The sequence below is a fragment of the Ischnura elegans genome, chromosome 12 (assembly GCF_921293095.1).
Source record: "Ischnura elegans chromosome 12, ioIscEleg1.1, whole genome shotgun sequence".
NCBI lineage: Eukaryota > Metazoa > Arthropoda > Insecta > Odonata > Coenagrionidae > Ischnura > Ischnura elegans.
Window position 1 is genome coordinate 82673028 of NC_060257.1, and position 27375 is coordinate 82700402.

The 27375-nt window shown below is 38.8% G+C and overlaps 1 protein-coding gene across 1 annotated transcript in view; it reads left to right on the forward strand.

Moving 5' to 3' along the window:
• LOC124169861 (semaphorin-1A) overlaps positions 1-27375 on the forward strand; it is a 473520-nt gene that overhangs the window by 320151 nt on the left and 125994 nt on the right. Inside the window, exon 3 of the mRNA XM_046548662.1 lies at positions 15667-15763. Within this exon, the coding sequence (XP_046404618.1) occupies positions 15667-15763 (97 nt within the window). The remainder of the gene's footprint in view (positions 1-15666; positions 15764-27375) is intronic.

The following is a 27375-nucleotide window of genomic DNA, read 5'->3' on the forward strand; positions in this document are numbered from 1 at the left end:
TCACGTTTGTTTACCCGAAGGTCTGTTATCCCTCGGATACTTATTTTTTTAACATTCAAGACTTCCTTCCTGAGCAGCAAATCATAGTCACGTGACAAACACCTGCTTCTTCTATTTATTTGAATGTCACGTTGAAATTAACATTGCGTACGTCGTCAGTGATAAATAATTAGCAATGGATCTAAAGCAGGGGCTGAACAGATCGGAAGCATTCGATATGGCACGTGTAATTTGATCTTCATGTTTTTACTCTCCATATTTTCCATGTATTATCCATCTATTCCTCAATGCAGTTAACTGGCCACGAGGAATGGGCCCACGCTGAATTTAGCTCTTTGAAAGCAACAACTCTGGAGATAAAGTTCCCGTATTCGTTAAAGTTGTGAAAGAAATGTGTTTTATCTCCTGTGTAATGTTTGCTCATTTTGTTCAGAAAATATTTGTTGTGTTTTATGGGAAAGTTAAAGCATTACAATTCTGTCGAATTAATATGCTGAGGCCGAGTAGTGGTTGCTTCCCTGCGAAAAACAGAATTACAGGGTGATGAACTGGTATAATTCTTGCCATCCTTTCTACTGAAACGTCGTGGTTCGTTTAATTTTTTATGGATTTTATTCATCAACTTTGATCCTTGTAAATGGATGCAGGCTATAACCCATCTGGGCAAGCGATCATTATGCATTATTGCTTTAGTGAGAGGAAATCACAGGTTTAGTTTGTATTCCTAGATCATATTTTTTCTGATTTCGCCAGTACCCAATTCTGAGCATGCAATCAGCGGTTTCCTCCGATATTGCACTAAGTTTGCCTTTTGAAGTTGAAACCTCTTATAGTCCCATCGGATATGTTTTGGCGGAGGTGACAAATGCCAACCAACTTGAGATACGCCGAGAAATCGCACTGCTTGTGATGTGTGTTGCGTTATTGCAGGATAACCAACGATTTGCACGTAGAGCTTCTTATGGGACAAAATCTGTCTCAAAACCAGCGGCTGCGTTCATCTGAAGATTGTTGGTCAGGCAAGTTAGCACTCCAAAATTAGTACTTTCAGGAAATGCCATGATATATTCCTCTCACTCATGCCTTTTAGAAATACTGTTGGAAATATGAAGATTTTAAGCAAAGATGTAATTTAACGGTTATGGTGAACCAGTGTCTGCGTTTATATACTCCCGTTAAAACATGGTTTATAAATATATATTTCCTGGATCGAATGAATAAATTAATGTTAGAAGTAATTTAGAAGTATTTCACCGAGGGCCCTGGTTGCATTTTTCACGAGTTCTAGGCTGAAAATTTCATTAATTTTATATCAATGTATTCAATATGGTTAAATATTATAGGTACTTGAAGAAGTATCCCCGTTATGCTTAGGACTTATCTGTTTTACCTTCTTTTGAAACTCTTTTCTCGAAAAAAAAACAAGTCATTTTAAATACCGTTTAGCTAATAAAATCAACTGATTTGTTTCACCATGAATACCGTTTAGCTATTATTTGTTTTTGTTTAACGTCATATACACCACTCTATATTTTAATGTAATCGATTTCAATTTCATCTCTGGGCCTCTTTTTTATGATAAAATTATGTTAGAAAGAAGATAGGTTATGTTATTTTGTGAAAATGTTGTTTTTATCGAATAATACGAATTTTTATGCCTAATACCAAGAGATGATGACGTTTTTAATCGATTATTTTAGTAAGATAATATTTTTTTGAAGATTTGTTGTAACAGTGACAGGATTGTAATTATTTCATTTTATTTTAATATATTACATAATTCATTTTGGTCTATTAATCTTTTAATCATCTTATATTTTATTTTAATGTATTCACTCTTATTACAACCAGAATATTCGTCTGTTCTACTCTTACAGCGATAGCTACCAAGGTGAATATCAATTCTATTCGAGTTGTTTACTTAGTTACGAAAGTATTATTTGTCTATTTTCCGCGTAAAAGTGAAAGGGCGCCAACATTCACTCACCCAGTGATATTTCTTTGATCTCACTTTTGTATGATTCACCGTTTTCTTCCTCATCCCAGTCATTGACCTTGCTTTTTTTCTGATCCTTCCTTTTTTGAGTACCCTCCATGAGGTGCGAATCATGAGAATTTGATAGGTGCAGTCGGCGCGAAGCGCATACTAGATATCCTTCGTTTCACTTCAGTGGAGAATCAAGTGCGAAAGGTCGAAGAAAAAAAATCATGTGCAACACTTCCCCCATCCGGATCCGAATCATTTTTTTTTAATTTCTCTCTCTTCTCTCGTTTTCACTCTTTCGAGTATTCGCTCCCCCCTTTTTCCTCCGAGTCGATTTGCGGATTTTATTCGGGAGGCCACCCGAGCATTCATGCAAATTAGTATGAAAAACACGTGTCCATCCTAGTTTTTTTTTAGATGACGGTAACGATTTTCCGAAACCTTTTTTTTCAGGCGCGAATTTTTTTTCTCCTTTCCGAAATGTTCTCTTCCATGGCAACACCTGTAAAATTTTCCTGCCTCCCAGAAAGAGGGGTGGTTTCCTCGAATCTGTTTCCAGGGGTTAATGCTAAGGCGTGCCCTCGCTAACCGTCCTTTTTGGGCAGGTCTTTGGAAAAATAGCCAAAAATTTAAGGCATTGCAAAAAGCAACTTGTATGTCCACGCGATAGTGTTGTGTAATAAGTCCACTTGATAATGCTGTTTGTAACAACGAAGTGTGTTAAAATTAATTCATTGGAAATATTGCAATGTCTCATTTAACTTACATTGCAAAAACTGGGTTCTGGGACGATTTGTCTTGTAAAATAATTACGGGAGGACTGTGTATTTTATTTCACTCTCATTAGAACTAACGGCTAAGTGCAGTTCACATTGTATTGAAATCAGTTTAGTAGTTCCTTTGCCGTCTCGATTTCTCGTCCTGAGCTCTCTCGTAATACCCAGGTTATTCTTCATCGAAGATATGGGGCTTAAGTTAGCTAGGCTCCATGGAAAAGCTATGGAACATAGGAATGGGAAACTGCGAGCCACAAAAAAAATCACGCTGATTCAAAATGGATCAGTTATCATGCTCACTTTTCCGTTGATTTACCCAAATATCGCACTAATTTTTTTCTTAAAACATCACCAAACATACGAGTATGACACTGTGTCCTGTAAAAAATCACGCTGATTCAAAATCGACCCGACCTCACGCTATCTTTTCCGTAAAATTTCCCAGGTGCCACGATAATTCTTTCTGCAAACATCACCATTAACCTGGGATTTGGCTTTTTAAATAATAAAGTGAGGACTGTGCACAGTCTTTCGCTCTTCTTACAGCTAACAATAAACTGCTGCGAACATCGTATTAAAATTCGCTTTATATGTCCCCTCGCCATCTCGATCTTTTGTCCGGAGCCCTTTTCTAATATCCATGTCATCCTTCTTCCAATATGTACAGCTTAAGTTAGCTAGGCTCTGAAGAAAAGCGATGAAGCATACGAATTGGACACTGCATCGTGTAAAAAATCACGCTGATTCAAAATCGATCCGACCTCATGCTGACTTTTCCGTTAATTCACTCAGGTGTCGCGCTGATTCTATTCTTCGTACGTGAATATTACAAAAGCGGATCCTCAAGTCGGCTTCAAAATGTGTTGTCACCCACCGGGCATTTAGATGGGTTTACAAAAGTCGCCACATGTGTCGCTGATGGACAAATTGATCGAGTTTCACTGGAAAATAAGATATCATAAGGGGTGTTATCCGAAATTTATACGCATGATGACATGATCTATCAAATTTTAATCTTATAATGCCATTCCTCCCAGTTACAAACAATATACTGTAAAATATTGGAAAAGATGTGAATCGCATTGCACTCATCACCGCGCCGTAGACATTTTTGAAATGCGACAGAAAATGGCAACAAAAATCAACCTTTCAAAGGAATGGAATTGGGCCTCCTCAATGCATTCCCCTTGCTCAGAACTACAGATATATCGTTTCGATAAATCGAAACCTCCCTCCAATCGAAACAGAAATCAGCCTTCTATGGGATGGGCCTCTTCCAAGCTGCAACCTTTTTCTGCAAACATCACCAAACATACGAACTTTGTGCTGTAAAAAAATCACGATGATTCAGAATCGATCCATTCTCCGGCTAACATTTCCGTAACTTTACCCAGGTATCGCGCTGATGCTTTTCTGGAAACACCATCGAACTTTAGCCTTAGCTCAGGACGAGAAATCGAGACGGCAAAGGAACAACTAAACTGATTTTAATATAATATGAATTGCACTTGGCGGTTAGTTCTAAAGAGATCGAAATAAAATACACAGTCATGCCGTTATAATTTTACAAGACAAATCGTCCAAGAACCCAGTTTTTGCTATGCAAGTTTAGAGGGCATTACGTGTTCCCTAAGGGTAAGTTATCGCTAATTTATTTTTCTATAACCGTCCTTAATTCTCTCCTTGCCTTTTCTCATTCAACCTTCCTTCTCTCTTTCTCTATCTGTCTCTCTCCCTCCCCCTTTGCCCCATCCCTTTCACCTTCCACCCTTCACCCCCTCTCCCTCTCCTACCCCCCTCCCTCCCTCCTTTCCCCTCCCCTCCTTACCGCATTGACGTCACGTGGCATTGCCTGAACGGGAGCGCCTCCCAGTGAGGTCGACCCGCTAGGTGGGGTTTGGCGCATTGAAGTTAATTAGTCAGCCCTTTTCGATGCTCTGCTCGCGAGGGCGACTCAACCGAAATCATTTCATTTTTCTCTCTCCACCAGCACGCCCCGAATCCATTGCGTAAACCCAGAGTGAAAAGGGAACTGAGGGTGCCTCCACCACTACTCTAATCTCTCCCGCGTGTGTGAGCGAGCTCCGTGCATTGAAGAGATTCGACCTCGCGAGTCACATCCTCAAAACCTCAGGCTCACGCCCGAGAGAGAGAGAGAGAGAGATGCAAGTTACTTCGTATTTTCTTTTTTTACCATCCATCCCTCTATATTTTTTCCTCTCTCTCTCTCGCCTATGGAAGACTTCGTGGTTTGAGGGTCTGGGGTTAGTTATACGGCATCTTAATCGGGAAAGTAAATCGCTGTGTGGATGGCCTCAAGCGTATGCCCGCAATTAGTGGTGTCGAGGCGTTTCGTAATGAGCGAATATGGTCATGCTTTAGTGTTTTTTTTCTCTCCTTCGACTCCTCCACGGTAGGCTCCCCACGGATAATGTAGGTCATTTCATGCCCTTCCTCAGCACCCCGTCTTGGCCTTAGCGAATTTTACTTAAGTAATTACATCTGTCGCCTCGCGGTTTCTTGTGCCGATAGCAACAGTGCTTTTAGGGGTACCCCAAGGGTGGTGTAATTTTTCATGACCCCTATGCTCACCGAGCTGCGCTCGCAAGAACTGCCGAGAACCTGAGACAGGGTCTATCCTCAATGAACAACTAAATGCGAATGATTTTCTCGTGTGGGTCATTAAGAAGTTTTGCTTTCATGGATGCGACGTTTGATGATGTGAAAAGCGAATTAAATGTTCTCGGAATGTGATAATCCCGAATCTATTTTTAATGACGATTATTTAAACTTAATCTGGTGATCGTAGCGCTATTTTCTAGCTACCAAGCAAGGGCGTACCCAGTATCATAACTAGGGGGGGGCAAGCCAAGTTGTGACATTTTAGCATGGAAAATGTTGAAAGAAACCAACATTTTCAGAAAATTATATCAGCGCTTTATTAGTTAATGAGATTATTTCCTTGAAAAAATTGTTTTATTTTAGTTTAGCTGATATCTTATATTAATACATGTCATTTTTCGTGGGTTTAAATAAAATTTGTTGAATACTTTCGTTTCAATTCAGTACTTATTTTGCTTAAAGACTTAGGCGATTTTTGCTTCTAGGGGGGGGGGGGGGGCAGCTGCCCCATGGGTACACCCATGCTCCAAGGCTATTGGATTTCAGTTACATTATTCATTTGATAATAGCTCCAAAAGTATCATGTTGACATGTGTACGTTTTGTTTTTATCTCGATTCATGTTGTAAAAAGAACTTAACATAAATTTTTATCATGTATATTCCAGTTTATATTATCATTTTGCTTTGCATTGATCATCGTCGACGTTGGTAAAAATTCTGACGTTCAAGTTCAAGTGCCCAAAGGTGTAAAAGCCAATTTTTTTTACTGTCAGTCGATTAAGTACCCATAAGGCCTGGTTACACCCTACATTAACACGTAAAAGTTAATGTACGTTTGCGTGAATGATTTTGGTGGACCGGAACGGAACATGTACGAATGCATGAACCAAATTAGAACAGGTTCTATTTTCTGTGCATGCATTCGCACAAGTTGGGTGGGTACACGGTGCATTTTGGCGTTCATTCACGCGTTCATACATTTAGACATGAAACCGTACGTGTTAATGTATCGTGTAACCAGGCCTTCAGAATAACGTGTTTAGGAACTATAATGAAAATGGCGTTTCCTTCGTTCCCCGTTGAAAACCTTAACATAACCCAGTCTTGGTCTCAGTGAATTTTACTCAAGTAATTACCCGTCGCCTCGCGGTTTCTTGCGCCGATAGGAACAGTGCTTTAATAGTGCCTACCCTAAGGGTTAATTATTCAGGACTTCCAATTTTCCCTGAACTACTCTGGCAAGTCCTAGGAAGTCCCTAGACGTGCGTTAAGCTCCCGTCTACTCATTCAAGAAGAGCTGAGTGCAATTACGGATTGACTTATCCCCCACTAGTGGGTATCCCGATTCCCTTCAGTTCGGCTACAAATTGAAGTTACTCGCTTTACCATCGCTGAATGGTAAGGTTTCCCCACTCGTTTTACTACTAATAATAATAAGTATTATTATTATAAAATTATTTTCTTAGCCACAAGTATAAACATTCAGAAAGATGTTATATACGTAGCGTAAATAGTCTGTTTTCACTGGATTTGTGGTCGGTAAAAAAAAGTATTGTACTTAAGTCAACATTTCGATAATTTTATTTTCATAGTCGGTGTCCCGATTCTATACAGATTAACGTGCATCAACGAAAAATTTGTCCAATTGTTATTTTCTGATTTCATCAAGCAATTTATTTATGTGAATAACATTGTAGTGCGAAAGTTATGGTAAAATATACAGTATTTTTATAGGTGTCTGTGAAATGTCACCCGTGATGGACAAATACCCCCTATGTATTTTTATAATTGAAAATGCCAGTTTGGATATAGCCTAAAATTTAACTTTTTGCTTTTATATCAATTTCTTTGTTTATTTTTTGTTATATTCGGTGAATACCCTTTTTATGCTAATTTGTTTCATAGTTTTTTATCCCTAAAAATGAAATTAAAGTTTTCTAAACAATGTACGTAAAAGAATACCTTAGGTGTTTGAACAATTTCAGTGTTTTAACTTGAAAATGAAGTGCATGACTATGTACTGAGTCACATTTTTACGCGGTTCTTCATGCTAAGTCACGTTTTTTTTTCAAGTTCACAATTCAAGGGATACAGAATTTCAGCACCTTAGGTAATATTTATATTTAAAATGCTTTTCTAACCGTGGTAATTATTGTTAACTCATCCGCTCAGTCCCTTATATATCGACAAAGAAATGTTCCATTGTTAGCTATGTAATGCTACTCTGTGGCGTTTAAAGTAAAAGCCTTGTCTGATATTCCTAGTGTCCCGGGTTTGATTCCTTCGTTATTGTTTTCTCCGCTCTGGACGTATTTCAACCTCATGATGTAACGTAATAAAAGCATGACGGATACTCTGGATATCTGGGGTGATTGGACTTCGAGTATTAACCGGAAAACAAGAAAAAGTTTGGGTTGTGCAACAGCTTATAATTCTATTTCCTTGGAGTTTAATTAGGCTTCCGAAGTTGAATGGCATTATGTCTGAGTGTATAAACGAGATAAAGATATTTTTCAGGAGTAAATTCGATGATTCTTGTATTTTTGCAGTGGCGCCGACTCTATGGGGCCTGAGGGGGCCCGAGCCCCTTTTTGGGTGTGAGGAAAAATGTGTCAGATTTTCCCCGGAGTGTCCGTATATCGAGATTCGAGCTATCAGGGTTCTAATGTTGATCAAATGACTCTTCTATTATGCTTAAAAACTTAAAACTCACTACTTATAAAATTTCCCGGGGCAAGATCTCAGGTTTGGGCCCCCCAATATTTTTTGTAAGTCGGCATCCCTGTATTTTGGTAAGGTAAATCTATGCCGTGTATTGTAGTGGGTTGAAGTATTCTAAAGTTGTGCTTTAGCCTTTTAAATAACTCAACTTAATCATTCACGAATTGGTAAACAGGGAATTCTGTTGCCTCTCCACTTGGCTAACGCATTCTTAGAGTTTGACGTCAGCTCGTGAGAGTATCTTGCGGCGCATAAGGAGTGGTTCTGTCTTATATTTTCTCTCGCCGGCTTCTTTTCAACTGCCGGTCTTATCTTCGACCCGATGAACTTAACCTTTGACCAAATTCCGCTTCCATCGGTCCGAAGGTCAGATTGTGAAATTTCGCCCCACGATTTCTGAATGGCCCCACTCATTCACTCGGCGTCTTTTTTTATTCCATTAGCGTGGAAAATGCTTCACAGTAAAAGGGAATTGTAGTGCTTTCCTCACGCCTATATTGTTACACAAGGCGAGATGCGTCAAAAGGGATCGACGGGATTATTTTCATCTCTCTTTTCTTAAATATTTTTCGTCACTCCCTTAGGTCTTGTGCGAGGAATATATATCATCCTTTAACTGTGCACATTCAGTGTTTGCAATTTATTGTGCGTTCGTAATGGAATCTAAGGGCTTACCCACGATCATAACTTGGGGGGGGGGGCAAGCCATGGTCTAGGGGTAGGGGGCAAACCAAGTGGTGACATTAGATTATGAGATCATTTCCTTGAAAAAATAGTTTTATTTTAGTTACATATCTTATACTAATACATATCATTTTTCGTGGTTCTAAAGAATTTTTTTAATGCTTTCGTTTCAATTCAGTACTGATTTTGCTTAAAGACTTTTGCGATTTTTGCTTCTAGGGGGGGCAGCCTCCCCCCCCCCCCCCACCCCCTGCCCCTTGCTGGGTAAGCCCATGATTGAATTTCACAACCAGCTGTTATCTCTATATCTACTGGTTGAGATACCGATATAATTAACAGTTATTTTTTTGTTCCTTGCAATGTAATCCCGTAGGTCACAAAATGAAAGATAAATTAAGATAAAAATCTCTTATTTTAGCTTATTTAAAATGTCGTCTTTTAGTTACTACGGCATCATGGAAACTTATTATTCGGTATCGGTAAGGGTTTACGTATAATTACATTAATTACATGGGAGTATACGCTACTATCCCAAGTATTATGTGTCTTTATAATTATTCGAATTAAATTTCTCGTCATTACGAGTCAGAATCAGAACCTCCATATATCGGAAGCTACAACTTACTCGTATACTTATATCAGTTATTATTTTCCAAATTCCCCCTGCAAGCGATTTCCGATATAAATTGAGGATACATTTAATGTTTGAAGTGTACTTGCGTATTATAAACCTTGTACGTAGTAAGCGTCAACCTATTACTCCCAACGTCCAAAAATTTTGTGTGTGCTCAATTTCATCCGTTAGATCAAAGCAGCTTACTCGCAAAGTGATATTGCCGGTGTTTAAATCCAGATTTACCTGTGCAAAAGCATCGCATGTGGAGATTAATCACTCCCGATTACTGTGACACGTGGTTTTTTTATTTCGTTGGAGTCGGTTTCCCCCCTCCCCCCCCCCCCCCACCACCACTCCCTAGGGATGTCTTAATCAAAAACCACTCTCTCTCACGGGATGTGTAGAAATTGTGCGGCGGAAAAGAGTTTATTCTAAAGTGGCTCTTTTTATAGTGCAGCATTTAATTAATAAAGGGGAACGAAGATTCTATTTCGTTCCGTCCCCTCCCGTATTAATGAGGGTCGCTCACGAAGGGGGATCGCTTCTCCCCTTCCTCCCCCCCTCTTCTTCCCACCGCCCGTGCTCAGTTGCGTATATATATGTAAAAGCCGAAGTCGCAAATCATTTTAACAAGAAAGGAGAAGGCCCTGAAACTTGGGTGCTCCGTGATATATCGGCAGGCTTTCCTTGTCTCTGACGTCATACGCCCCTGGGGGATCTCTATCCCTCTCTCTCTCTGTGTTTCCCTCGGTCACCTATTGCCCTGTCAAATGATCTCAGTATCAGTTTTTGTGAATTGTATTTGTTTTAACTGGCGGCTGTTTCAGTCATAAGTTACTGCGGTAATTTTTAGAATGTATACAGGGTGTTTCAGATGGAATCTGCAATGCTTCAGGAGGCGGTAGGGGAGACATTTTTAAGCATTTTTTTGTCTTAAAATTATGGGGTTGCAACACCTTAGTTACTGAGCTATGGCAGCACGGACGTATTTTTGTACGCAATTTTTAGTTACCATGAAAACGGTTTTTATTGATTTCCCAGCCTTTTTCACATTTTATTCAATACTATGGATTTTATAGACAAAAATTTGCGAAAATCATTGTCTGAAACAATTAATATTTGAGCTTGATTAAACGAGGGCTTTGAGAAAGTATCAGCAATAGGATAGCGCAATATTACCCATTTTGAGAGTAATTGTTTCATTCTATTAAAATCGCGCCAACCTTCTTTATTGAATGTCCTTAAAATCCAGAGTATGAAATAAAATCTTAAATAGGCTGGATACCCAAGAAAAAAACCGTTTTTATGGTAATTTCAAAGTGCATTCAAAACATATTTGCTTTTCATACCTCAGTAAATAAGGAGTTTCGACCCAGTGTTTATGGACAAAAAATGCTTAAAATTGTCTCCCCTACCACCTACATAAGTATTGCAGATTCCTCCTCAAACACCCTGTATAGATTTAGCATAAAAAATAGTGCCAAAATATCATTTTTGTGCGAATATTCATTGGCTAATTAATGCGTGGTTAGGAACGTCGACTTTCGTGCCTCCACAAATCGAAGCTTGTTTTTCTACTGACACTGGAAGAGAAGGGAAGTATTTTCGACTTCATCGATCACAAAGTTATCGTCTTAAACTTTTATCTGCAAACTTGGCGGTAGATCTCTCATGGACATATTTCCTCTGTCGGCGAAAAAAGGGATGGTGCATACCAGGAATATCATAATGACGTCTTGGATTGGCAATAATATCCTGCGAGAGAAATTTACTCTCCCTTTGCTGTGGAAAATACTTTTTTCCGTAGATCAAGGAATTCGCTCTTGATATTTTCCTAATGGGATATACACATTTTAAATTTTATTATTTTTTTATTTTCAATATTATTTACGTAATGTCATTTGGGAAATATTTTAAACCCTGTTAATTCAAACCAAAATTAAATGTTGTGGATAAGGAAGAAGATAAGGCACATTATTCGTGGCATTTACCTTGTTCTTCGGTGCGTTCAAGTGAACGTATCGATTCACGATTTTTTCAAGGTTAAAATTCGTCCGCCAGTTTTTAATCATGTTTATGGTTGCAAACACTAATCTTCAAAATAGGTGGTGTAAATGAGAAGGAAGGACATTTTTCATGCGGTGGCATGTCTACTTTATATATTTTTGTCCCATTTTGACCATTCTATTTCAAAGCTGAGAATAGCCTAAAAGTAGGTAGTATTCATCCCTTGAACAATTGAAAATGGATATGCGTATTGTGGGAAGATTTTCGGATGAGAAAGTAAAAGAAAGGTGATATTTCGCACTCGTCCGACAGCACCTTGAATATGCAGTGAGCATATGGGATCCGGTGCAGAAATCCGCAAATAGAATTTAATACGAAGGAAGGCTTCGCGGATCGTCAAAAATTGCTACGGGCGTACAGACAGCATTACCCAGATGTTAAGCGAATTAGGCTGGGAGCCGTTGGAGACTCGGAGGCTGCGCGCTAGGCTTAGATTGCTTGAACAATGAGAATAGATATATTTAAGAGCGACACGGAGAACATAATATTAGAGCCACACTTATATTTCCAGGTCCGATAGAAGCGATAAATTAAGAGAGATGTTTTGCCGAACGGATATGTATGGGAATTCGTTTTTACCCCGAACAATAAAGGACTTTAATAAACGCTAGTCCCAACTTCGTCAGAGCACTTCATTTTTTTTTAGCTGTAAAGGACTGGTGTCCTAACACCCCCTTCTATATAATTCCCAACATTACTGCCAAGTCCAATTATGTTCTCCGTGTCGCTCTTAAAGATATCCATTTTCAATTGTTCAAGGGATGAATACTACCTACTTTTAGGCTATTCTCAGCTTTGAAATAGAATGGTCAAAATGGGACAAAATTATATAAGAAAGAAGCCACACGCCTTTTAGGCGGCTTGCGTGGTATTATGTAGATGTAGATATGACAAATCAACCTGCATTACAATCATTGGGCATTTACGTTTTGTGAAATAACGTCGAGGAACAAGCCTGAAGTCCGCTTACTCCATTCTCCGGTACGGTCTCCATGGGGATAATCGCCGGACTAGACGATGTAATGATGATCGCCCTCGCTGCGGGACGAAGCCATCGCAAACACGATTGCTATTTGTTCATTTCTCATCGCGTAATTGGGTACCTAGTGGACGAGATCAAGCCTATTTCCCCGTCTCTATTTTGTCCGCCACCGCGGATGCTACAGGTTTCGAACTGGCCTCTGCGTTTGTCGCACGCAAATCACGCCGTTTTGGGCGGCAGTTAAACTTATGTGCGAGAGCATTTACCTCCGACCGCAAGGGTCGTTTTGAGTCGGTCTAAATGGACCTCTTTACGGTGCGAGGGGGGTCAAGACGAGGCAGGGCCTCCAGACCCTTGTAATATCGCCCCTGTGGAAGGCTTTGTTAATAAAGTTTAATGGAGATTCATCAGCGTCAAATTTAATACGCCACTCGACCGCTTTTGCCCGGCCGTAATAATTACGCCGATAAAAATCTCTCGCTGCAAGCCCGCACGACTGGTTTCGCAATTGGTTCGGTTGGGAATGACGTTTGACGATTTCGCGCCCGCGGCGTGAAAATTTTATGACTATCAGTCATGCCCAAGCTCTGTAGCTGGTGACGAGTGTTCGATAGTGTTGACTCCAGTAGTTTCATGTGCCTTTGGTGTGCATGTCTTTGTCGCCCTCTTGATTCTACGCATATTTTTTTCTTTTGAAGCGTGCATGAAAATAAATTTTAGTGGGGCAGTGGAGGAATTACTGATGCCATGTTAATGGCCACGGAAACAACTCGGGCTGGACTTAATGCTTTCGTTCCGAGCTGGCCATTGTTTGGACTTATTGAGCAATTCTAGGACGATACTTATCACTGTTGATGGTTATTTCATTTTAAATGGTTTTTATTTTTTTATTAAACCATTTTTTTTGTTTCGAAATTGCTTTCAACAAAATTGTCCACAAAATAGTATCGCTTCAATCTCGATACTTCAGGTAGGCACGTTGTTGATTGCTGTCATTATATTCTAAGCGTCGCCAGTAATTTATGTTCTTTCACGCGAAATGCACTATTCATTCTCATATAACGTTGTCTCAGGCATGGCTTTATGGAAATTGCCTTTTAATTAAAAAGCAGTTACAGGAAGAAACTGACAATCTGAATTAGTGGCGGTGTATGCCTCGCCTGCTAGCGTAGAGGTATTTGGTTCGAAATATGTCAAGCTGGGTTTTTGCACGACTCTGAGAATGAATTTTTGTGATTTCCCTCTTTGACCATGAAGGAGGACCTTACGTCCGAAATTTTCTAGGTTAAGTAAGTAATTAGCAAATAAATAGAGTGATGTTAGATATGCTTCTTATGTTCATGAAAATCTCTGTGAAACACAAAGAGATCGCTTGGAATTCCTCCTAAATTTATGCTACTGTGTGTGGAATTAGTTTGCGGTCTCAGGTGTGACTTCGTGGAACCGATTTAATCATGTAAATGACAAGACTAAATTCGTTGCTCCACAAAAAGAAAACTTTACTTAAACTACTTAAAATGAATTTTCCAGCGTTTAATTAATAACTTTCAGCGTTTAATTAGTAACTTTTAAATTTGTCAGCATTGACAGCAATCAACGGCATGCCTATCAGGAGTATCTAGATCGAAGGGATACTATTTTGTGAACAATTCTGTTGAAAGCAATTTAGAAACAAAAATGATGATTTACTAAACAATAAAAAACCATTTAAAATGAAATAACCATCAACAGTGCTAAGTATCGCCTTTAGTATACAATATGCAGTCTTAGATTTGACTTTCACTCTGCATTTTTAAATAATTCTTGAAGTTCATTTCGTATGCCACGCGAGAATGTGTTCTCTTAATGAAATGTGACGTCCGGTCCAGGTTTATTCTTGAGAGATAATGAGGATGGGATTCACCTGGCGCTAAGCCCTTCCGTGAATTTCACACATTTAAGCTTGAGAAGCAAGTTTCCATCCTATTGTCGCCTGAAGGTTTCCAAGGAACTTTCTCGGAACCGTGAAAATTAAGCTGCTCGGGGTTATGTTGTGCTATGTAAAGATATTAACCGGATTAGAACTTTTGACGCACTGGTCACCAGTGGAACTCCATAGCCAATGGGATGATGACAGTTAAGCCTTGCTGTTAGTTTAAGAGAGGATTTTAGTTTTTTTAAATATTTTTACGAAAACATCATGGAGTGGAATATCATACCGCCATCATTTATACTCATGAAAGGAGACCACGTTTATCCTCGTCTCGTTTATTCATCGAATTTACTGTTAATTCACTAATCCAATTCGGTAATTTACCTCAATTCAATAAGCTTTCGCCATTTTGTCTAGTCATTTTATGTTCCTAGGAAAGACGAAATACATCATAATACTCTTGTCTTTTGCCCATTACTGCAATTGAGATATTTTCTATAGCTTAGAATGTTGCGAGTAAATACAAGCTTCGAATAAAATTGTAATAACTTGTTGGTAGTGAAAAATTCGATGCAGTACTTTTTCGTCGCTCTTGGAAAATTTTAAAAAAATATTCTCATTTCCTTTTCTTACCGTCCAATGATTTTTCTCTAGAGATTCGTGATAGAGATGATTCTCTGATAAATCACCTTCTCGGATTGAGGAATATATTCGTGCCTACTGTAGTATTGATTCAGGTCATTGTTTTCGCTGCTCTTCAGCTTGTACTCTACGTGAGTCTTTAGCCGTGCTTATCGACCTAGATTCATTACCTCTATTTACGTGTGCTAAACTATAATAATAGTTAGTTGTAATAAACGATAAGAAAAAAATTTAACATAAAATAATTAAATTAGCATCCTTGCCTTTCATCTATTGCTGTAAGAATGATAATATTTTTAATCATAGTCTTTAATTAGTACTTTTAAATTATTGTGCTAATATTTTCCCGTAATTTTTATATTTTCTCTCAACTTCCTATGGTTACCCTTTTTAATTTTTTTTACGCACCATCACATATATTTTCTAGAAGAGATTGGTGCTAGAGATCACTGTATAATTAATCCCCTTCTCCGAATTGAGACATTGATTCTGAGCAGCTCAGTAATATTGATTCGGGTGGATGTTTTCTCAGCCTCACTTAAGCCTCTACTCTCTGTACGCGGCTTAAGCCTTGTTAATCGATTAAACCGTAATCTAGATCCATTAGCCCTTCCTTTTAAAAGTGTTGTAATCCTCTGTTTCTCTCTCACACCTTTCAGGTGCCGAAGACGTACACCGGTTCGTCGGGAACGAAACTCACACGGACTACTTCCGGTTGGTGCTGAAAGACGAGAATTCCCTTCTCGTGGGAGGGAGGTGAGTGGAATAAAATATGGGGGCCAACAGCATCCTTCCTTCCAGGGGCCCCCTTTTTGCACCCTTCCTGCCCCCCCTCGCCTGACCCCCGCGGCTTGGCCTCCCACCATCGCTCGCGCGCATGCGTGCTTGCTGCCTCATCAGGATCTGATGCGAAAGGCTCACGATGCCCCGCGGCGAGAAGAATTTCCCCCCACCTGTCTGCCGCTACATCAACTCAGTAAATTACCGAAACGCACGGAAAACTACCGAGTGAGGGGCGCTTATTCATATATATTTTTTTTACCCTTTTTTATAAGGCTTTAACCCTTTCCGTTCCATTTGCGAGGTGCACTTCAATTTCAAGACGGGATACCTGTCCTCGTGTTCAATAGTGAGAGACGTTTCGTTTGCTTGGGTGAATAGTTTCATGGGTGATACGCTCGTTGGTGAAATATAAGGGGTTGGGTGCAAACGTAACGAGGACAGTGGTGATCGTAGTAGCAATCTAGTAGTGGAGAGCTAGACTCCGTAACTGCATGTCTCGGGGTCGAACCTCGGATTTTTCAAATGCCGTTTATTATCAGGGAATTATTAGAGACAGCGATGTACCTACTACTCAATCAACTACTCTCCTCCTAGATTTGACAGACGGGGAAGTCCCCTTTGATTAATATCAATGAACAAAATTCACTAACTCTTGCTTTACTTTGTGGTATTCCATTATAAGTTTTCCTGGATATCAGACAATTGCTTATACCACTTATTTTTTATCAGAGCACGACCCGGGATTCAATGAATTTCCTGGATATAAACAGTTACTTATACCACTTATTTTATAAGAGCGCGACCCGGGTTTCAATGAGTAATCATCATCATCAGGCGCTAATTATAATTTGTTTATCTTGTTGTTAATCTTGTTGTTACCTAGTTACTTGATGAATTTTAAAACAGACGCCAAAATAGGTGAAAAGGATGGGTAGAGGTATTCATTTATAAGGGTACTATCTTGATTTTCAATAATTTTTAAAATTTCTAACTGTTCCCTAGAATCCAGTTCTCGACGGTCATTGCAAAAATTTAAAATATTCATTTTAAAGTCGCTTCTGGGGCAGTTACATATTAAGTGCTTAGCAAAATTACTCTTTTCATCTTTATTATGTTTGTAAGCACTTAAATGTTCTTTTTTCCTAATTTCAAAACTTCTTCCTGTCTGTCCCACGTACACACCATTGCAATCGCTGCATTTCAAAGAATATACTCCACATCTATCCAATCGGTCTATATGGTCCTTGCATTTAACGATCAGTCTCCTTAAGGTGGAATAAGGTTTAAAAGCCAAGCGGAATTTGTCCTTGGGTAAATGATGAGCCAATTTCAGAGAAAGTGCATCGAGGTACGTCACTGTGCACCACTGCTTCTTTTTATCCTCGCTCTTCACTGCTTCTTTTTTTTTTTTTTTTTTTTTACTGCATCCTTTTCACCTATTTTGGCGTCTGTTTTAAAATTCATCAAGTAACTAGGTAACAACAAGATTAACAACAAGATAAACAAATTATAATTAGCGCCTGATGATGATGATTACTCATTGAAACCCGGGTCGCGCTCTTATAAAATAAGTGGTATAAGTAACTGTTTATATCCAGGAAATAATGGAATACCACATAGTTAACCAAGAGTTAGTGAATTTTATTCAATGAATTATCATCATCATCAGGCGCAAATAATGATTTGTTTATCTAAAGAAAACAAATAGAGAAACAAATCATGACTTGCGCCTGAAGATGATGATAATTCATTGAAACCCAGGTCTCGCTCTGATAAAAAATAAGTGGTATAAGTAATTGTCTGATATCCAGGAAAACTTAATCTTAATGAGTTTTGAAGTACGTATATCTCATTGCTATCCAAACTTTTTTATGTCTGTAACAATTGTTCACAAATGCTTTTTTATCCTTATTTTTTCATTTTTAATATATATATTCCGCGAGCAAGCAGCGCGTAAAGTTTAGGGGTCCTTAAATTTCAACTGACTGCGTAAATCACAAACACTGACGAAATGGTGTGTGATGCATTTATATTTTTTATCCTTTAAAACTTCCTTTTGCTGCCTTTGCGCGGTACTCCTCCATTTGATGGAATATCCTCATAGGGACCCAATCATAAGCCTACTAGACCGAAAATGGTTTTGGAAACATTGTTTATTAAATCGAATCCAAAATTACTTGTACACCAATGAATGTAACTGTTTCTTCACCTTATTTGAATCACGGTTAATGTTTAGTTATGAAGTCATTAAAGCAATACGTATAGTCATATGATACTATTTTTTTTAACATTTAAAATTTACCATCTTAATAGTTTAATATTACTCCATACCAAAGCAAATCTTTGTCCCTTCTTCCCCATGTTGATTTCGAAAAATTGGAAAGAAAAGTCTTGCAATGTATGGTGAAATAGGTGGTCATTTTAGGGAACATCTGCTCGTATTTGCATCAATAACCGTGTGGCGGTTGCGACAGGCCGATGTAAAAGTGTTCGTAGAAATTTTTAGGTATCATTTGCTCAAAATGTTGTTAAAAATGATTAAATTTAATCTATAGATGGAGAGGATCTCTTTTCTAGTCACAATGTTAGCGATACTGAAGGAAAATATCAGCGTGATGATTTCCTGTTGTAATCTATTATTTAACTGAATCATTATCAAATTTCATACTATCGCAAATATCATTATTTCATGGGTATTAATGTATCCCTTAAAAGTTTTAATTAATGACTTTAATTAATAAATACTATAACCGCACCTCCCTATTTATTGATTCCGACGTAAATGAAGCTCATATATTATGAACCATTCGGAAAATGTTGTTAGTTTTTGCGTGAAGTCTCGGCTTGGCGAGGAAAAGCTAGCCAAAAGGTTGCCTACTACGGATGACCAAATTTGAAAATATTTACCATCCTCGGTTTCAAATGGCCTCATCATTTTCTAATTTTAAAGGACTTGATATTAATTTTGACTGTTTAAGTTTAAAATTATAACATAAATAGTTTTAAATTAAAATATAGTTGCTTTTAAAGTTAAAAAAGAATTAACCAATAATTTTAAACTTAAACTGTCAAAATTAATATCAGGTCCCTTAAAATTAGAAGATGATATGGCCGTTTGAAGCCGAGGATGGTAAATCTTTTCAAACATTCTGTAAAATATACAAATTTGGTCATCCGCAGTAGCCGACCTCTTGTCTAGCTTTTCCTTACCAAGCCGGTAATTAACGCAAAAGCTAACAAAATTTTGCGAATATTTCGTAATATATGAGCTTCATTTACGTCAGCATCAATAATTAGGGAGGTGTGGTTATTATTTATAGGAAAAACGAATTTGAGTGTAGATGCCTTTTAAGTATTCGACATATCCTGACGGATGTATGATAAAGACCGTGACGGTCAGAGACGGTTTAATATAGGGGAAGACCACACTACTAATTTAAATAATATCGCTTTGCTTCTCAAGGAAATAAATCTTTTAATTAAATTCAAGCATACCCGCCAATGTAATTTAGTTGAAGTGCACAGTAACCTTATTATTATTCTATTACTACCCAAGCAGCAGGCGATATCCAGGTTGTAATATTCGAGATGTTAAAAAAATGTTGTTTCGAACAGAATCCATAGATAGCATATGTTCCGTGTAGAATTGAAGAGCACAATTGTTTGGTCTGTATGTCTGGGGATTATCAAAAACCATAATCAGCTCACCCATTATGTATCTACTCATTAGACGTTGTGAAGATATCTAAGGGATGTTGTAATATGTACACTGTCCATCAATTTCCATTGTTGGACATCGCTTCAACGTTGTTTGTTGAGTCCTTTGTATGTTCGACAGACATCCACACAACGTTCATGGATATTGCAGGGATGTCAAATGTTAACGCCGACAATGTTATCGGGATGTTGTTGGGATATTGATTGCTGCTTGAGTATTATACGCTTTGGATTAAATGAATGGGTACTGTTGCAAAATTACCGAGCCGGTGACGCACCCTATTGTAAGGAAAACGAATTTGTGAGCAGCCTAAAGACCGTTTTACACGGGGCACGCACTTGCACAATCTGACGTGTGTACGAAGGCGCAGTCAAAATTGCTTCGTGTAAAGCGGTGAATTGCTAGAACACATGCGACGATGCGTGGACGTGAGGTAACTAAATAGCCCCTGTTCTAATTTCGTTCATGCATCCGCGCAATTCCACGCCATTTTAGAAATCAATGCAGTTCCAACCTGCGCGATTCCGTGCCCCGTGTAAAACGGCCTTAACCAGACGTAGCAAACTGTAATAGGAATATACGCAAAGGTCGCGTCGGACACAACCGAGAATAGCACTACGGGCTTTAAGAGCATGAGACACGCATACGTATTAACTTTGTTTGCAATCTATGCAGCCGTATGGAAATTCATTGCGGATAGACAAACAGACATCCTTTTTATATAAATGGATAGATATGTGCACATATGCATATTGTTTGTACCAGGGATGGCATCAAAACTAAACGAAAGTCAAGACCAGTAAAATTTCAATAGTTTGGTTCCCAGGAGTGAAATGTAGAAACGAAACGAAATGGATTTTACCCGGGGAGCTAAAATCAGGGTCGAAGCGAAATAGGAGTGAAAACTACTTCGGTTCCCGTGCAAAACGGCCCTTAGTGCGCGCTGGCTGTGCCTTCTTTGTTTTCGCTTTCGAACCGTGCGCTCTCTCGGAAGATGCGAACCGTCTCACGAGAAAGCGTGGGAGCAGATGAGTGGGATCTTGGCTAATAGGTAAAGGGGTGACCCTTTGCGGTCCCACGGTACCTTCATGATATTCTGTAGATGAAACGTCCCTCCCACGTGGAAGTTACGCGATGGGAAGTCACACAAACTACTCAGGAACATACCTGTCCCTGGGGATAACACATCTCGGGCCCATTAAACCTCCAGTGGAGTAAATCGGAAGCGAAGTTTTTTTTAGGGGAAGTTATAAATCGAGAGGTATCTAGAGTAATTTAAAAAAAGAGCCGTCTTGAAAGTTCCTTTCCTTTATTTTGTAGTATAAGTTTGCTTCCCTTGAGACATCTTTTTATTTGCAAGGTTTTACGTCGATTTTTCATGAGAAGTGGAAATACGGCGTTATTATTATACAACCGTCCTTCCTTCACCCTACGAAGATCACGTATTACTTTGCCAAGACCTAACCTTACGCTATATAAACGTTGTTTCTTGTTTATAGGTCCAAAAGTGTGTAACTTATTATCTGATTCATGTCTAAAATCAAAAAATTATAACGCAATTATGAAAAATATACAGTCTTGGTTGTTTAGAATGCAAAGTGTGGAGGATATTTTTCTTTGATATAACATCATGTAATACATGTACGTACTTACTTCAATTCAAATGCTGTGCCTAAAATGTTTCTATGTCAGCATGACCCTTTGTAAGCGATGTTAGTCATAAATCAGGTTGTCATTAATGGCTACCTAAGTTACTCCTTTTTATGCAATTTATGTAATAGTTTCCGTAGGTTGGCGGAATGTAAGTGATTCCTTATCGCCTTGGTGAATAAAAATTATGTGGAGGATATTGGTGGAGTTAATTTGGTGGTGAGAATTAAAGAGATTGAATTATAATCGAATATAAGTTCAGGTATTCCTCTCGGGCTTTACACCTGGTTAATGCATTCGTATTGGCCTACGTTTCGATGAGCGATTTGCATTTAATTCTTAAGGCGTGTTATGTTTCGTTCAGATTACGATTGTGGGAATCGTTGGAACTATCGTGCATTCATACAACGTTGGTTGAATCCTGTGCTGCCCTCCAGTGCTGAAATCTAAAGTGAACGAGAAACTGACAGCATAGCTGTTGAGGTATGCAGGGTCAAGCTATTACTAGGTTCAGCGTGTAGTTAACGAATAATTTTTCTTCCGCCCATATTCTTCCTTGCTTGGACAAATCCATGAGTAAAATATAGAGCGATGGGAGCTTCACAAACTTTTCGTCCTTCTGTTGTCGCGTCCTCTTCCGGTTTTACAGCGCCTAACCATCGTAAAGTGGCAACGTTCGGAACTACGTGAGCTATTGTCGGGATATGCATTCACGCAGCTAGTTCTGCCAACTATCGTTTGGACGATCGCTGGGACAATCGTAATCTTAACAAGCCATATCTTTGACTACTAAAACTCGATTTTCGATTTTAATCTATATCGATTTTTCCATCACCAAAACCCGCTAGCTTGGATTTGGCAGACGAGGATTATTTTTTCACATACACTCCCCTAATCTTATCTTATTTTTCCCTAAGTATCGGCCTTAAGATTTAAATTAATAAGACGTAGGGAAATCAGGCCAATCGAGTGGATTGAAGGTAGGGTTAAAGAAAAAACTGTGGGTGCATTTAGCGTGAAATTTTGAGGATTAAGTTTTTAGTAGATAATACGGGAGATATTCGTCCTCTCTAGGCTGGGGTACCGAGGAAAATAGCGATAAATAAATTGAGCGATGGGAGCTTCACAAACTTTTCGTCCTTCTGTTGTCGCGCCCTCTTCCGGTTTTACAGCGCCTAGCAATCTTAAAGTGGCAACGTTAGGAACAGTAGCGTAGCCAGGAGTTTCATTCGGGGGGATACAAAACCAGGGGTGAAAATTTTTGAAAAACAGGGTACTAAGTAATGGATTTTAAACTAATTTTAACACTTTTCTCAATCGAAAAAACTTCATTAGTGAAAGAAATCATTTGTAAATTCATGATTTTTCAGTATTTTTTATGAAGGAAAATAATTGTGTTTTTATATTTCGGGGGTGGGAGGGTCTGGACCCCCCCTGGCTAGGAACTGCCACTGGTTAGGAACTACGTCTGAACGGTCTGAACTATTGTCAGGACATGCATTCACTCGACTAGCTCTGTCAACTATCGTTAAGACTATCGCTGGGACAATCGTAATGTGAACTGGCGTTACTGTCTGAATGTGGAAATTCACACTCAATGACACGGTCGAAACGTCGACCAGTCCGACTGAATGAATCTGGTGTGGAGCCCGAGAAGGATACCTTATTATTATTCACCAGGAAAAATTAAAATAGAATATAAGTTGAAGCGTTTAACATTCATATCGTATGAATTAATCATTTTTGTCCGTACAAGCCTTTTTGTTTAAACGCCTAAACCCGTTTCACCCCTCTTGTGGTGAAATTTTATACTAATCATGAAAAATTTGGCCCGCATTGTTAACATATTTCCTTCGCATAAATTAGTGATAAATGGTTATTTAATTCCAATTTATATAGTGACTCCTAAGTTTAAGGGTACAGTCATTTTTTCTTTATAGTTGAATAATCTCCGCTCCATACGATTTTATGCATAAACTGCGTTGCTAACGGACAGCCTAAGGCGACTTATTTAGGATGGTGTTCCACTTAAAGTAGCATATTTAAATCATGTGGGCATTTTTTTCAGCATGGCACTATCAGGCCAGGGTTCTTAGGGTTATGGTTATTTGAAGTATGATCTAACGTGATCTACTTAACCGCATTTACTAAAGTACTACTTCTACAGTTCTACCATGCCTCAAATTTCAAGAATTTTATTCAATCCTCTCGTGGGAGAAATGGCATTTCTTCATAAAACAAATTAGTCAAATGAAGCATTATACAAATATGCATTAATGTTGCATACGTAGTTAATTATACGGTTTGAAGAAGTACTTCTACGGTCAATGGACGGAATATGGGTTTAAAAAAATCACCATAAGAGGTAACGCAATTTTTTTATAGTTTGTGGCCCTTGATTACAGGTTGAATTCAAAGCGCTTTTATCTTGGATTTGGAAATGCTCACTTTAGGAAACAAGGTCTTTTGTGCTGGCGGCGTAATTTTATGGACAAATTATCTTCTGTGACGCGCCAACAACTGTGATAATGCAATCCCTTACTGAGGCGAAATCAGTGCTGGGTTGGTAATAGCCGTGGCGATTAAAACTAAGCGTGAGTACCTCTTTTGACCCCTGCAGGTACTCATGTCTGACGCTGGCGGCCTTTGCGGGCGAGGCAGGTAATCGATACGGTGGGCAGGATCCCTTAAAGCTAACATGTGCGTGATTGAGTGCTCCCGCTAGTATTTGCGTTTACAAGGTCTCCTTTTCAAATTGAGTACTAGAAGGAGATTACGAGAATCGCGCCCTGACCGCTCGCGGACCTAATGCATTTACTGCTGGATTAAACTGATTATTCATTCGGGAGAGAGAGAGAAAAAAATATATTCGGACCCCCTAAGCGTTTTGCTCTTTGTTCGGGTTTAAAAAAGAAAATAAGTAACGCATTCCTCTGCGAAAATTGTGTTATCAGTGTTGACTTGATGTGAAAGCTCTTTGCTCTTGCATTCCTTGGTTTATTTTATTTTTTTAATTCCGAGAGAGCCCGCATGGGAGTACATAGCACGGAGATGTGAATTACTGGGCACTTGTGTGCACCGTATACGGTCGTGCACATTCAAAACTATGTCGATATGGGATTGCTCAGGAAAGTGTGTATAGGCAAACGAAGTGACTATTTGGATTGCGAATTGAGTTTTTTTCCTGCGATGAGTATGACGATTCATTAAAAGTGTTTTAATTCTCGTGGCAATATGTGAATTTGAAGGGGAACCTGTGAAAAAATGCTTCTCCGCATTAATACCTACATCGAGTGCAAAAAGCTCTGTAGCAAAACTCTTTAGTAAAAACATCGTTGAACCCGGCCGTACATATTGCGTTTATATTTTTTGTTTGAACATAGTTCTTATGGGAAATAACGTCAATTTTCACTATTCCAAAGTGAAATAATATTTTTACTTGCCTAATTCATGAAGAATATAATCAAAGGAAGAATTATTTTTAGTTATAGTATTTTAGTTTCTCATATCCTCATGAGGTTATATAGTCCTCTAAATCCTATTTTGGCATAAACTTTGGATTTATTCTCGTATCAAGCCTTCTTTTCATTTATTTACTCCAAACGTAGTGAAATATTCAGGTTGTTAGTGTTAAATTTGGAAAGCATTACGCCACGAAAAAAAGGAAAATGCTGCTGATCGTATGTGAGTGATGCATCCTCTTAACGGCTGTCAGATTCGTCAGTTTTTAAATAATTTCTCGTTGGTTGCGTCCTGTCCAATCCAAGTCTACTTTATTGCTTCTCATGTATACTCACTTGTTTCAGTAATTTTTTGTGTTGCTAAATTGCAGGTCGTTCGCAGTCTGTGAAAAAGATGTCGGCAGCAAGTATGTGTTTCGTTAATTTAGTACCCTTATCGATTATACTCACGAGGCCGAACAGAAGAACTTCCTGAGCTGCATCCCAACAAGTTAATTTAGGATACATTTCTAGCCCCCTCACGACTTAATAAGTTCTCTCCTTCTATTTCTTCCAAACAATCGTTCAATGTCACTTTTTTGCTATTTCCTTTTTTAGTGTCTCATTTTCAACTGCACAAGCCATTTCTTATTAAAAATCTTCAATTATTTCCTGCTGATGTATTCCGAAACTTTGGCAGGAATTATTTCTACCTCAGTTATCTTCCTTTAAAGGAACTTATTCTAGATACTTCTTCAACCGTCATACTCTCCCATGAAATAGGAGTTCATCAAATTTTGGAATTCAATATTTTTGCGCAGAGTGTTTCCGTCACATCGTGGCTTCTTTGCTACACGTTTTCCCTGCAGTGAAATTAGATTGCTTTTCCCTGTAAAATTCAGTTTTACCGTCCACGCAGTGACTTCAATATGTGAGTGCGTTTTAATAAATTTTACCCTCTGAATTCAGGTCAATCCCCTATTTACTCTCCCCCCTAATAACTCGCTAAACTTGTAACCTTCTGGTAAAAGTCGCTCCGAAGGATTTGTGCCGATGTTGTCCGAATTTTAAGATAATTTTCAGTCAATTTGGAGGTAGTGGAATAGGTAGGTTACATAATCACGGGTCGAAACGCTCGCTGATTGTTCTAGGATGGTGTAATGAAATCCAAATCGCCGTGTTTGACGAAGTCACTTGCTTTTTCAATAGAATTTAGTTTGGGAGTTAAATGAATCTCCTTTGTGAGTGAAAAAATCTTAGATAATGCAATAAATCCCTCGCTTTCTTTTTTAAGATGCCTTACACTTGCGATATTGGCTTATTTTTTAGTATCTGCCATTGTCGAAGTGTGATGCAAAACCTGGATTGGTGCCTCGATCAAGCGAGGTCATAACATTCGTCAAATCTTTGGAGGAATTAATGCGTTTCGTTGATAGTCTTCCAATTTTTGTAATTGGTACGAGCCTTTTCGTGAACGAAACTTCTCAGTCATTGTTTGGAACAATAATATCGGTTCGTCAAGGTATTCGCAATAATTGCTGGCATTTTTAAGTTCTTACATTTCCTGCTGGAATACCTTTCTTTTGATTTAAACTGTAAGTTTTAGAAATAATGTTTAAAAATAATAATTTGCCACTTGATCTTGGCCACACGAAGTTTGACGACTCAAAGATGCTCTGCCGATCCAACGGCTTTTGGGATCGACTCATCAAAGAGTCTATTGAAATTAGACTGGCCAAGAATACCGTCAATAGAGATTCCGGATATGCATTGAGCAGCACTTGGAAACCTGTGCTCAAGACTATCCAAAAGGCTAGGCAAAACCATCACTCCAGCCAATCAGAGCGTGCCGCTGACGACAGCCAATCAGCAGTCACCTGACCACCAGAGTCACTGCATATAAGCAAGTTAAAATTCTCACTCGACACTCACAGCCCTGTGGACGATGACCGAGTCGGACATTGAAACGTCGGCAGTTATGGAGTTCCTAACCCGGTGGCGATCCCGAGAACTCTTCACTATAACATACGTATTAACTTTGTTAGCAATCTGTGCAGCCTTATGGAAATTCATAGTGGATAGACAAACAGACATCGTTTTTATATATATATTTGCACATTTATTTATATAGATATGTGCACATAAGCATATTGTTTGTACCAGGGATGGCAATAGAAACTAAACGAAAGTAAAAACCAGTAAAATTTCAATGGTTCCGTTCCCGGGAGCGAAATGTAGAAACGAAACGAAATGGATTTAAACCCGGGGAGGAAAACTCGGGGTCGAAACGAAATCGAAGTCAAAACTACTTCGGGTCGAAACTAAACTAAAACTCTGGGACGAAACGAAACACAGATAATGTTTCGCACCGGAGGGATCACGTGCTTCTCCTTCGAATAGTTTCGTTTCGACCCACACATCGAGTACGAAGCATGGTTGAATGAAGTAGAGGTTCGGCCTACCGCCATTAGATGCATGGGGCACTCATATTTTTACCACTAACAAGGGAACGGTGTACCCAAACTGGCCATTCGATTTTTAAGCTCAATGTTTTAGCCTCTCTACACGTATGTCAAACGTAATGGGTCGAAACTATTCCCTCTTATCCCCCTCCACTCATCTTCTGGGATCGAAACTTAATTATGAGCAGCGGAGTATCGATTAATTTAGTTTCGTTCCCGGGAGAAAAAAATCGTCCCGCGTGTAAACTAAACTCCTTGGTGATTTTAATTTCGTGCTGTAACGAAACTAAACATAGGCCTCGTATTTTGGTTTCC